The sequence below is a fragment of the Perissodus microlepis genome, chromosome 6, assembly GCF_051167445.1.
Source record: "Perissodus microlepis isolate ML-2025 ecotype Zambia chromosome 6, ASM5116744v1, whole genome shotgun sequence".
Taxonomy (NCBI): Eukaryota; Metazoa; Chordata; class Actinopteri; order Cichliformes; family Cichlidae; genus Perissodus; species Perissodus microlepis.
The window spans coordinates 17,261,524-17,275,190 of record NC_140466.1 but is presented as its reverse complement, the minus strand read 5'-3'; the positions used below and the strand labels follow the sequence as shown (position 1 = coordinate 17,275,190).

Genomic DNA, 13,667 nt, shown 5'->3' with positions numbered 1-13,667 from the left:
GGGGGAAATGGACAGAGAAATTTAGGTAGGAATGGACAGAAGAGATGAAGATGCATATGGGACACAAAGTGGGAAAGACAGACTGACTGGCCGGGTGGGGGGGGGAAATATAAGATGGAGGACCAATGAAATAAAAGGACAGGAGAGGGGATGACTATTCTCTTCACTTGTTTGTTCTGTCTCCACCCTCCATATTTTTTATTTATTCATTTTTTGAAACATTCTCCACACCCACACACAAGAGACAGAGAAGAGAGCAGGACATTCAGGACCATGCAGAAGAGCTTTAGTAGCAAGTAGAAATAATTTTTTAAAAAAGAAAAAAAAAATCAAAAGCCAGAGCAAATGGCGAAAGCACGGTGTATTTGATCTCCCAGGCCATTTGCAACTGAAATCCGAGCTCATGCTGACAAATTAAAGGAAAAAAAAGGAAAAATAAGTCACAAGAAAAAGCACTTCCATGAGATCTAGTGTTGTTTTTCAGGAGTGTGTGTGTGTGTGTGTGTGTAAAACAACACGTCTCTTTTTATTTTTAACCGTTCATCTTGCACATCTGAGATTAAAGGGTGTTTTTTGTTATTTTTTTGTTGGCTTTTTTTTTTAAAAAAGCATCAGAAATGACACCACACTTCTCACAGCAGCCTTATTCCCAAAACTGCCCCCCTGAAAATGCCCCACCCCAACGCCCATCATGCATCAATCTCGTAAACACACCAAACGTAAAAAACTACGACTCAGTGGCAGCCGCGCAATTTCAAGTGAAAAGAGTGAAAAATCCTTGACAACATCTGAGCCAGTGCTCCATCCATGCAACATACAGTAGCCTCTTACACCAGCAGCAAGCACTTTTCTTCCCCCCCCCCCACCCAAGAGGAAAATAACTGAGAGGCTTTTAACTGCTCATCCAGTCATAAACACAACCATAAATCAAGAATGGCCACTCGTCATGATCATGGAAGAAGTGACGATGATGATGAGGATGATGGAAAAGGTGCAGGAAGACAGATTAAACAAAAATAATAGTAATTTAAAAAGAAGGTAAAAAAATCATCCATGCTGTGACGGAAGCAGATATCATCAGCAATCGTGTCGTAGTGACTTCTCACCAGCCATGCCTGTTGTGTAGCCACTCCACCCAGCATGCTTTGCAAACCACACGACTTTTAAGGATCAAGGTGCAATGGGACAGCGCACGACATCGAGAAGAACGAGAACAGCATTAACAGCACGAACATCAACAGGAAGTGGCTTCGAAAGAGACGCCTTTGCGTGCGGCACCACTGCACCATGCTATAGTGAAGCTGAAGGGGGGGGGAGGGGGGGGTTAAACAACAGCCATCCGGAAACCTTCTCTGGGCCAGAAGAATTAAGGTCACAGTTGGACATGGAGGGGACACAGAGGAGAAAATGGTCACTGTTGAAAAAAAAATTAAAATAGGAAAAAGAGGCGAGCGTGCCGTTACCTCGATTTTACGTCCTTCCACCAGCGTGCCGTGGAGCTTCTCTCTGGCCCTCTCTGCATCTGCGCTCGACTCAAACGTAACAAAACCGAAGCCCTGCAAGCAAAGGAGGGTAAAGAAACGACAAGGAGACGCAGGAGGAGGAGGAGAAGGAGATTGCAGTTAAGCTTCTTTTTTCTTTTTTTTTGCTGCATTTTGAAATGCCTGACATGTTTTCTTTTTCCTCAGTGTCCTACCTTCGATCCCCTCTCGTTAAAAATGATCTCCACATCAAGGATTTTGCCAAATTGCTGAAACAAGAAACAGGAAAATAATGAATTAATTAATTAAAAAAAGAGAAGGAAAATGAAGAAGCTGAGCGAGCATGTAAGTCACACACACTGCTTCTCGCCACGGGGTGTCAGCACTGTTCAACCACGATGAGCTGGCACTGAGCCTACACTGGCTGCTTGGTCTTCTACCATATCTTCCTTTCCTCTGTTCTTTTCTCTGCACTGCATTTTAGAGCCGTTCCTCTTGCAAAACAGGAGGGAACCAGGCCAGATTATTACACTTCACTTTAGATAAGCTGCCGGAGAGCTGAAAATCTAAATAATCAAATAAGACAATGGATTCTGCTCAGCAAAAAAACAGCATGGCAAACCCTTGTTTTTATATAAACGTCACTAGAAGATAGCAAAGGGCTGCAGTCACTAGATGAGGGGGGTTTAGTTTAGAGGGGATTTTACTCTGTTATGTAACGATACACAGTGGAGGGGAAAAAAGGCAACGTTCTGGTCCGCTTACCCCAAACATCTGCCGTAGGTCAGGGTCTCGGAAGCGGAAGGGGATGTTAGATACGTGAAGGCGTTTGGGGGTGGCCTTGGAGTCCGAATCGTCTCCGGCGTTCCCCCCGCCGCCTCCACCTCCTGAGCCAACCCCAGACTGGCCGTCAATCTGGGAGGACCCATCTGACTGCTTAGACACAAGGATGCAAAAAGACAAACAGAGACAGACAGACGAAAACAAAGAGGTCTTGTTAGGGTTGCGAAAAGACGATACGCAATGCACCATTAGCTGACAGACTGTCATCTGTCAGATTTGCACTGCAGTAGGCGCTGCTCGCTGCTTCCATTAATCAGCTGATTATTGTGCTGATTAGTTCATTAATCAGCTTGCACAAATTATGGATTGAACAGGAAAAATGTCCAAGTACTCGCTTTGCCTAGAAACAGGGAAAAAGCACAAAATATCGATTATGTTTCATAATCGACATTTTGTGCTTTTTCCCTGTGAGAAGAACACAAAGACAGTATTTTTCCCATTTTTTGGCGTGTTGCTTGAACAGAGTCCAAAATTATTAAAGGGAAAATTAAAACAGTTGCAAAAATCTGTGAATTGACTCAGACAACCGACAGAACATAATAAATAAATGATTTAACCTCAACATATTTGTATTGCCTCTGGTTATAAGCAGCAGTGTACAACGAATGAAAACCATGACTGTTTTTATTCACTGTAAATTTTATTTCATGTGAAGCTGTAGTATTTGATTTAAAAAATACTTATGGCACAGTCCAAAAGTCTTGAGCCACCTTTCATTTTTTTATATTTTGCTTGAAAATTTTGAAAAGGTTTGCAGTGATTTATTGAAACACGTGCAAACATACATGCACAATATAGTATATAAGGCAAAAAGAGAATGTGTACAATTGCAGCAAGATTAAAAGTCAATATGACCAGTGTTGTTGTTCAACATAGCCTGAACTCTCTGAGGTCCGGGCTTTGGGGAGGCCAATCCATGACTGGTAGAATTCCAGCGTGTTTTTCTATCCAGGAATGCTTTTGATGTTGTTTGGGACCACTGCGATGCTAAAAGTGAAGCTGTTGCCAATTAAGATGCTTTCCAGATGGTAATCAATGAGGATCAAACTCTGGCCTTACTTCCGATTTCATAATTTCATATTTCAGCAGTTTTAACACGATCCCCAACTCCACTGGCTCAAAAGTATGACAGAGCCTCCAGCGTGTTTTACAGATGGCTGTAGACATTCACTGCTGCACCTCCATCCTGACCTCCTCTCTACAAACTGACGACAATTTGTACCAAAAAATGTCAAATTTGGATTCTTCGCTGCATAAAATTTGTGGCAACAAGTATTTGTGTTGTCTGTGAGATCTTTACTGGATTTCTTCTTATTTCTTAAGGACATGACTTTCTGTTTATCTGGTGTAGGTAGTTTTCTTTATCCCTGCCACTTCTTTTCTCCTCCATTTGGCCAGTTTCCTCAGCATTTTAAGGACACGCTGCACACCCTGCTGAGATATGCCAAGTTTTCTGCTAATAGCTCTTTGATAATCACCTTGTTGGTGCAAAAATAAAATTTCAATTTCAAATTGTGTTATTGCTGGCATTTTTCACAGATTCAACTAAAGAAATGGGGAAAAAATTATGGGTCTTTGTGACAGACTGCTAGTAACGGTGCCAGAAGTGCCAAAGATATCATCTAAAATTGGCTCTTTGCTCAGTTGTCTGCTGTGTGGAGACACAACACCGCTTCATATCTTGACTAAGGATTTTTTTTTTTGCTTGAATTATTCATAAGTCAGTGTTAAGTTGCTTAACAAACAACAACAAGGGGAAAAAAAGCAAACAGTACTCTAAAAATGAGAAACTTTAGGGACTGGAGTGAGTAGAAAAGCAACCAATGTCCAAAGAAAAACTTCAAAAGACCTTCAGAAAATCTGGCTACTATATATAAAGAAATGAGGTGTGGGTCAAGACTTTTGCACAGTACTGTCATTCTCTGGATTTGCAAAATTAGACACACAGTCCAATCTAAACATGTAGTTTCTCTCAGCTGTCCAATTTTAATATTTATAAGGATTTATTGTTGATGATGTTTAAATACCACCATCTGAAAAAAATGAAACCTGAATTTTTCACCTTTTTTCCACCTGAAGTAAAAACAGTGGATAAAAATTAACTGTGTGGTGACAAAACATTGCATATAACATTATATAAGTGGCGGCCATCAGCAGTAACACCCATGTCAAATTCCTGCTTTAAGCAAATTGTGTTTTCGCACTTCTGTCATTTTTTAAAAAGTTGGGTAGGCAATGTTACCAACAGTCGTTCTTTGTGTGAGCGTTTAGCTGTGTGGGCTTTTGCATGTCAAAGTGCTCAAAGACAAACAAAGCAAAAAGAAGAGTGAAGATTGGGCTGTAATTTGCAAGTCGACCAGAGAAGAAAAAAAACAAAAACCCTCCAAATAAATGTAGCTATTCCACCCTAACTGCTGGATGAGTTAAAAAAAAAGAAGCTGTTTTCCTATCATAATGGTAGAAAGCACTTAGAGAGTGAATTCCAAACCATGGCAAATGACCTGTTTTGCAATTTCAAAGAAACTGATCCAGAACTCTCCCACTCTTGCCTCCAAAACATTTAATGGGTTCTTTCTTTGCCCGCGCTCCACCTTTCCACAGTTTCATGAAATGCGGTTTGGTAGTTTTTACATAAACTTGCTGACAGACAGACAAAAGGCAGCCTTCACACACTCTCTCAGCGTTGCTTCTGCGACAGCGAAGTGGCCACAGAATCGGTTATGACAGGTGGAATTATTTTTGTGTTTGGAGGAACGATCGTAACACAGAGAGGTTTATACATTTTAATCAGAGCGAGATAAAAACAAAACAAGATGTGAAAATGTTACAGCTCAGTTAAAAAGAAAAACTTGAATTGTGGTCACAATTAGTAATGTGCTCCTATAATATCCTCATTTCAGTCTGTAACGTGTATCCCACTCACTAAGCACCCTCTCAAGGCACAGCCTGGGTGTGGGCTGCCCACAGAGGAAGGAGGCCGGTACTCACTTGGGCACTGAGGCTGTTAGCGGCGTTGGCTGCGCTATTCGCTGCTCCGCCGGCTTCCACGGGACCCTGGACGGCCCCTGCAGCATACAGGCTGCCCCCGTAATCCAGGGCCAGGCCGTTCTGGGGGGGCGGTGGTGGAGGAGGCGGGAAGGCAGAGAAAGGTGGGGGGACGAGTCCCTCCTGACCGCCAGCACTATCCTGAGAACCCTGTTGGAAGAAAAAGAGAGAAAAGTGAGGTGGGAGTGAGAACTAAAGTGGTTGGCTGGCGAAATACCACGGTATCTTTTACTAAGAGCATCACCCGACCACACAGAGACCACTTCCCCAAGAGCGTCAGTCTAAAAGTCATACAGGCATGGATATTATATTTCCATTTTCCTGTGTATATGTGTGTGTGTGTGTGTGTGTGTGTGTGTGTGTGCATGTATCTAACCCCCCACCCCCACCCCACCCCCCAACCATTAAATATTCACTGCTGCCACATCTATTATTGAGGGTCAGATGCCTCCATGCTCAGTGTGTTGCACAATGATGAGTGTCTAATGCCTGCACGCACACTTACAAACGCCTCTGCACACAAACCACCTTTGACACGCAAACACCCACACACCTAAACGCTCACACAAAGACCAACTGTTTGCAAGGAAGCCGGCCCAAGTACTTCGTACATATTATCCCCCCACCCCCAAGAAGATGCATGTGTAAGATGCCAAAATTCGAGCTTGTAGGAGAACAACACAGGCGTCCATAAACACATGGTGGAGACACATAAACATGGCAGAGGCATTAACACAACACACACACGCGCGCACACACATTCCTTACTGCTGGCAGTGGGGTATGGATACCCTAAATGGTAACAGAGAGGCAGCAAGGATGGGAGAGGATGGGGCCAGGCTGGGGGATTTGAAGATAAAAGGTGATGACAGATTCAAGAGACGAGGCCCGATCCATAGCTGCAAAGGATTACTCAAACTTCACCACATTTCTAATTCCAATAACTGCAGTGTTTGGTCATTTTATTAAAGACTATAAAAACACTACGATGGTTTTCTGGTTCAGAGAGGGATGCTTTAAATGCTAATGTCAGCACGCTTTAAGAAAATAAATAAATAAATAAATCAGGACATTGTCTGAGTTTGTCCTTTTTCACACAAAGTACCGCAAAGCATGAAACGGTCTACTTACGACGTGTTCACACTACCAGAAACAGATTGCCTGGATGAGACATGCAAAAGGCAGTAAGCGACACCCCCTCACTTATTGTAGCTGTGAACGCAGTGGACGTTTAGCGGAGCGATTTGTCAACCGGTACAGTCTGACCTCTCACATGCTGATAGATGAGCTGACATCCAAAGTGATTGCACTGGAGATTTGCTCACTGCCATAACACCTTTGTCAGGTGATGTAAGAAATGCTAAGGGCTGCAGAGAAAGTGTAAAAACAGTTAAAAGCAACAAACTTAACATACTGACATTTAGCAGGTATAAAGTATTCACTATATGCATCTTCCTGCTAAAAGGGAGTTTTTCCTTCCCACTGTCGCCAAGTGCTTGCTCATAGTTTGTTGCCTAATGGTTTTTCTGTATTATTGTAGGCTCCCCTCCAATATAAAGTGCATTGAGGCAACTGTTGCTGTGATTTGGCGCTATACAAATCAAACCGAAAGAAATCAAATTTTTAGTGGTAAGCTTCATCTACTGGGGACCAGGAATGTACAAAACTATTGTGGTAATGCATTCAAGTGGTTGCAGAGATCACACTGATTGCCAAAATCCAGTTGACCATCATCATTAATCTGGCGTGAGCCACGTTAGCATGTTAGCCCTGATTTAAAAAACAAAAAACTCTACCAACTCTCAATATTTTTTTTCACCACACCTGATACATAAGACACATATGACATTAAAATGTACCAAAAAATGAGAACTAAACAACCTGATACCGACACCAGAAAAAAAATCATAAAAACTAAATTATACATTTATAAATCACAATAGATACAAATGATGACGATATCTAGAAACCCGGAGTAGCACCCATTGTGTAGCCTTTTTTGTTCAGCCTATTGTCCTTTGCTGTGTCTTTCTAACCTCTTTGTTCTTCTCATTTGACTGTAACAACTAATTACTACAATCATCATCATCATTGCTTTATTAGGAATAGTACTAATGTAAGACAGACTCGCAAAGACAGTAATACAATAATTAATTAGTAAAAGAAGTTACAATGTCGCCCCCCCATCGGCATTATATCACTTCTAAATAGACTCAGTTGAGCCTACCTGACATCTGCTTGGCTATACTCACTTCAAGTGGTTGTGTGAGTGAGTGAGTGTGTGTGTGTGTGTGAGTGACAGGCTGCAGCGATGCCCATCTGAGCTGCACAATAGATCACTGTCCCTTTGGGAGTGTTAGAAGTGTGTGGGAGGGTGAGCATGTACGTATGTGTGCGTGTGTGTTTGTGTGTGCGTTTGCGAGCATGCCATCTGTCTCCCAGCTTTTGACCTTTCCCAGCGTCACACCTGTGACACTGTAGTCCGGCCCCTCGACTCAGTAACAAACCGGGGGATGCACGCGGTCGACACGGATCACATCGATATTGTGACACGAGAACAGCTTCAGCTGAGCTGCTCCCAGCGAGCAGTGAGAGAGAAACTCTGCCGTGTACCAAGCAGACAAACTTAAGCAAATAAAGCTGGAATTTGTTAAACTTAACAACTTAAGTATTTTTTCTATTGGATAAATCCTAACTCTAAATACAGAACATAGATTTGTGTACATTTACTATAAACATCAATCTAATGATTTCTTCCTGGACTACTTTTTTAAGACATTTTATCAGTCAGAAGCATCGTCCTTGAAATGCTTTGTTATTAAAAGGAAAATGCCGCCCATCACACTTCAAAGAAATTCGTTCCTGTGTGTACCTATATACAACCTCAATGGATTGAGTCAGGCACTGGTCAGGAGACTCCTACAAAGTTAAAACCAAGTATCAGAATGAGGAGGAAAGGTGATTTAGGTGACTTTGAAAGTGGCATGGCCGTTGGTGCCAGACAGACTGGTTTGACAAACTGCTGATCTACTGAGATTTTCACATGCAGCCATCTCCAGGGTTTATACAGAACGGGGGAGGAGGGGGAGGGGGGGTAAAAATCCAGTGAGTGGCAGTTCCCTGGGCGAAAATGCTTTGTTGACTGGAGAGGCCAGAGACAAACAGCCAGAGTGGTTTGAGCTTACAGAAACGTGGCAGCAACTCAAATAACCACCAATATGCAGATGAACATCGCCGAACACAGCACAAAGAATATGGAAGCAGATGGCCCACAGCAGAAGACGACCACACCGGGTGCCGCTCCTGTCATCTCGGAACAGGAAATTGAGTGGCACGGGTTCACTAAAAATTGGGACAAAACGTTGCCTGGTCGCGATGAATCTCGATTTGTGGTGCAGCACTCAGACGGACGGGTCAGGATTTGGCATAAACAAAACGAAAGCACGGATCCATCCTGCTTTGTATCGACGATTCAGGTTGGTGGTGTAATTGTGTTGCAGATGTGGTTTTTTTTATGGTACACTTTGAACCGCATGCTGTTTGTGACCATGCCCATCCCTTTATAATGACAGTGTACCCATCTTCAAATGGCTATTTTCAGCAGGAGAATGGGCTCAGTGGTATCCTCAGTATACTCCAGTCTCCACATCTCAATCCAATCGAGCACCCTTGAGATGTGGGGGAACAGGCAAAAGGAGAAAAAAAAAAAAGAAAAATGGCTTCATGAGCTGCACGATTCCTTCATGCCAGTGAGGACCAAAATCTCAGAGGAATGTTTCCAGCACCTCGCTGAATCGATGCCACAAAGAATTTATGCAGCTCTAAAAGCAAAGCGGGGTCTAAAACTTAAGAATAATCATGTCTGATATACCAGAACTCACAAGTCGGTAAGTAAATGAGTAAAGTTCATTTTTATAGCGCTTTTTGAGACAAGGAACGGTCACAAATTGCTTTACAGAGGTAATTTAATCAAATCCAGCCCACGCCAAAGGCAAAGTGGACACACATGAATGAAGAAAAACAACACAGTGTCTGTCTGAACACATGAGTTTTAAGCTGCCTTTTTAAAGAACAACAAAAGAATGATATAATTATTCATCTAATCATTTACTAGAAAATTCCTGGTGCAGAAAATTCTTTGCATCGCACCTATACTTGTCTTTCCCGCCGTCGTGAGGCGAAAAGGAGACAGAACCAGACGCTTTAAGAGGAAAGCTTTGAAGTCGTCCGTTAAAGGCTGCAGCCGCGTTCTGCCTTTTGTGATTTCAGGAGTGTAATTGCAAACAGAAATCCCGCCATCTCCCTGGCTCTCGCTCACCGATAACGGGCACTAAAATGCATGTTTATCGCTCATCTCAACACTGTGAGCCTTGCCCCGAAGCGCCGCTGCCACACCATTTCGCCGCGCGCACACATCCCCGCAGCTCGCCTGGCAGGTGAAGAGTCACCACCTCAGGCAAAACAGAAACCGCGCTCCTCATCTTCAGTGGCTGCCACTTGAGCAATACAGCCACCAGATTACTGACCACAGTGTCCAAGTTTAACTTCATTCACGTTTTCAGATAGCAGCTGTGTCCGCTCATCTAAACTCTGCAGCTGTATGAACCTCTTCCAATCTCGCCCACAAGCACCCAAATTAAGATTTTGATACAAGATAGCGCTCCTCAACATCCTCGCCTCCGTGTCCTAAGTTTCACGTCGCAGCGCAAACACCTTACACCTTGGCGAGCCGTGCTTGTGATTTGCACAGATTGTTCCTGTGATTATTATAACCTGCCAGGGTTTTAGGATGCATGCTTTTAGAGGTGCGGGTTTGCAAAATCTCAGCTCTTCCAAGTTCCCAGAATAAATAAAGAGAAATGAACTGCTGCATCTCTTTTCCTGCATTACTTCACCCTCTCATTAATTTGGTTTCTGTTATTAGCCGTTATGATTTTATGCTCCAATTAGCGAACAAAACATGCATTTTCTCCTTGTTGTGGGGGAAAAGAAACAACACTCTGTTACATCACTGGTGGCAATAATGTGAACATTAGCTGCAATCCTCTGATGAGAGATCCTGAATTCATTACATTTGCTCAATTCAGAGATGCAAAAAAAAAAAAGGAGAGAGCAGAGATGTGGAAATTAGCTAGTTTAGATCAAGCTTTTAACTGCAGCTGGGAAAAAAACAGACATGCTAAGTGACACACTGAATGACCTCACTTTGCATAAACCCATCCTAGATTAAATGCATTTGCGGAGGTGAATATGAGAGTAGGTGGAGCAAGCAATTCTGGGTCAGCAGGTAGGAGCTAACCTGGGTGGCAAACAGAAAGAGAGAGAAACTCGACCCGCTCCCGTGTCTTCCTTCGAAAGGGAAAGTTGATGACCCCAGATTGGGTGAAGCAGTGAAACGGGAAAAGCTGAAAGGGGACAATAGGCTGGCAACATTTTGTGGCAATGAGGGAAACCTTTTAACTGTTTCAGCCGCTATTAAATGCGGCGCCATTAAATTTTAATGATCTCTTTCACTTTTGATCTAGTGGCATCACCGCATCATAATGCAGTTCTGTGCTCTGACTGCCAAATATTTGCTATTTAGCTAACAGGCTAAATTAAAAATGGTGAAAACGGTAAACGTTACGGGTGTTACCATGTCGTCAGTCAGAGAACGTACTGGCTTGTCTTCTGCTCTGATGACCTGGGCCAAGACTTCCTCTTCCATCTGGCAGTCATTGTTTGAGATACATTTTTAAAACTAATTAAAAACAAAATTGGCATTAGATGATAGCTGGTGGTTTGGAGGCTGCATTTTCAAAAATGCAGTCTCTCTTGTGCCTTTCATTGGGACTGTTTACCTGCATGCAAACAAAGCCTGCTCAAAAGCGACTGTTTGTGTTCCAACTAGTGTTAACCGGGCTACAAACGGAAACCAGAAGGCTTCCCGCTCCACTTCCCAAAAGATTCTGCATATTCATATAAGTAAAAAGCAAAGGTTAAAATAAAATGAGCAGATATTTGTTTATAAATATCGCCATGTTATTAACGCTGAGCTCAAAGCACCTCCACGCCTCCCCTCCCACCTTCAGATGCTTTTCCACCGTCCAACAAGCTGCACTGAGTGAATACACTGACAGCTCTGCTTTTATTTAAAGTCTAAAGCTATCATTTATTTTATATTTCTATCTTACTGCAAATTAAAGACCTTCAATGGAATGAATTAAAAAAAACTTGAAAATTAACATACAAGCAAAAAACTTCAAAAGGAATATTTTTTTTAACTGAGGGATCCCCCTGCTGTAGAGGCTTACATGAATAAATGCAATAAAAGTCTATCTTTTGTCCAATTTGATGGGAAAACCACCCTCCTACTGTTCATCACCGCTTTACTGCTGTCGTACTTGAGTCCCAACATTGATGACTCATGACACATCTCACTCGACTACAGATGAGTCAGTCTTGGACTTGACAAGTTGTGATGCAACTTAGACAGAATGATAGTGACTTGGATGTTAATAGCGCACGCTTTAAGCCTCGATTTCTGATTGCAGCAATATACATATGTAATTTCAGCAGCACAAACCACTGAGTAGAGGTATGAACCAGGAGGCAGATTTAGAGATGACGACTTCAATTCTTTGATCTTTTTTTCTGAAAGGAGGAGGAACATAAACTCTGTGACCCTGTGAGCCTCACCAGCTCCCTCGCAGGTTTTCTATACCAACCCTGAATCAGCTGTATCATCGATATCAAAGATACTGGAACCAGTTCATTTCATAGACCAGTTGACGAATGTCACCAATGACAGAGAAATAGATCTGTAAATATGCAGGATTCATCCTCGGCACGGCATAAAATCACATTAAGAATGCATTAATGTAGCAATCTCTATGAACCTTTAGATGCCTAAGAGACTGATCAAGGAGGAAGCATTTCTTCATTGATAAGCAAACAGTCGCACCTATGGAACAAATAAGTTATAACAGCCAATATTGGACAGATCATCTGAATAATTCTGGTTGAGGATGATTGTGTTGCAGCTCTAATCACTAAAAAACAAAGAAAACCCAAAGTAAAGGTAGTAGAGGTAGGTAGTGAACAAGATCTCTCTGGATCTGAGTATTAATAAAAATCAACAGCAACTCATGTTTTCACATACAGTTGCTGTCATGTGCGTCTTGTCCTTATCAGGCTAAATAATCTAAACTTTAAGGCAAATTCAAGAAAACAGTGAATGAATGAGCTGTGCTGAAATAAATGTAATAGTGCAAACTTACTGACTCCAGTCTCCACTGGTAGCTTTGAAGATAAATCTCAAGATCAGCTCTGACTCACATTTCTAGCTTCTCTAGATTAAAATTCCCCGTGTTCAATTATATTGGCGGTGGCTTTTTTTGTTTTGTTTTAGCTCTTAGCGAGGAATACCGGGAGCTTTTTCTGGGACTGAAAATAAGAAATTTGTGGTTAGAGTCAGAGTCTCTTTAAGTTATTTTCTGACACAGACCCCCGATCACAACTCTGTCGGTTCTTCTCTTCTCCTCATTGTTGTTGCTCATGCACAGACTACAGCCTCGCAGGAGAATGGACAACCCCGGCTGTTGCCGCTCCTTTCTGCCAGACCCAAAATAGAAGCGGGAATGCAAGCCAAAAACAACCTTGTATTTGTGTTTGACGATTGGCCTTTTCAGAGGAGATCCATTTTTGCAGCATCTCAACGGGCCTCTCTATACCTGATGCGCTGTGTTAACAACCCTGTATCTCCAAAAACAGTATGTGCCCCCCTCCTCGTCTCCCTCCCCTCCCTCTGTAAGGCTTTGGGGCCTTTTGCTGACTGCGAGTGGCCTTTGTGATTCGAATCAGGATAAAAGCATCTACTGAATAAATGTACACAGATAGCAGGATAAGAGGAGGAACACAAAGGCAGAGGAGGAGGGCATTCTTGGAGAAGTGCTGCCCTGTGCACAAGCAAACTGTAGGCTGTTCATTTGTGTCAGCACTCAAGGTTTGTGTACATTTTGTTTGTGTGCATGTCTTGCGCTTGTCTCGGTGTATGCTCCCGGTGTTTTAAGGGATTTTAAGGGTTGTGAAAGTGCATGCGTTGGCCAGGCAAAGCCAGTGACTCAGAGCGGTAGCTGTAGCTGGCTTACTTTCGGGTCAGTTAGCAGCAGCAAGTGTGTCTGAGGAGGCATGTTATAAAATGTGCCCGTCTGCGGCAGTCTCACTACGCTACTCGAGGAGACAAGGAGAAGAGCAAAGGAGAGAGGAGAGGAAGTGTGGTTAAAAGCTAACTGGGGCATCAGTGGGTCATTTCACATG

At 42.8% G+C, this 13,667-nt stretch overlaps 1 protein-coding gene across 4 annotated transcripts in view; it reads right to left on the bottom strand.

Annotated features, from left to right (window-relative positions):
- The window catches only part of rbfox2 (RNA binding fox-1 homolog 2), a 41,265-nt gene that overhangs the window by 12,184 nt on the left and 15,414 nt on the right, over positions 1–13,667 (bottom strand). For 3 of the 4 annotated variants that reach the window (XM_084931148.1, XM_084931146.1, XM_084931149.1), the window contains 4 exons: positions 5,313–5,519; positions 2,247–2,417; positions 1,697–1,750; positions 1,464–1,556 (listed from right to left, as the gene is read on the bottom strand). In XM_084931148.1, coding sequence (XP_084787274.1) covers positions 1,464–1,556; positions 1,697–1,750; positions 2,247–2,417; positions 5,313–5,519 — 525 coding nt within the window. The remainder of the gene's footprint in view (positions 1–1,463; positions 1,557–1,696; positions 1,751–2,246; positions 2,418–5,312; positions 5,520–13,667) is intronic. The other variant, XM_084931147.1, reaches the window with a different exon arrangement.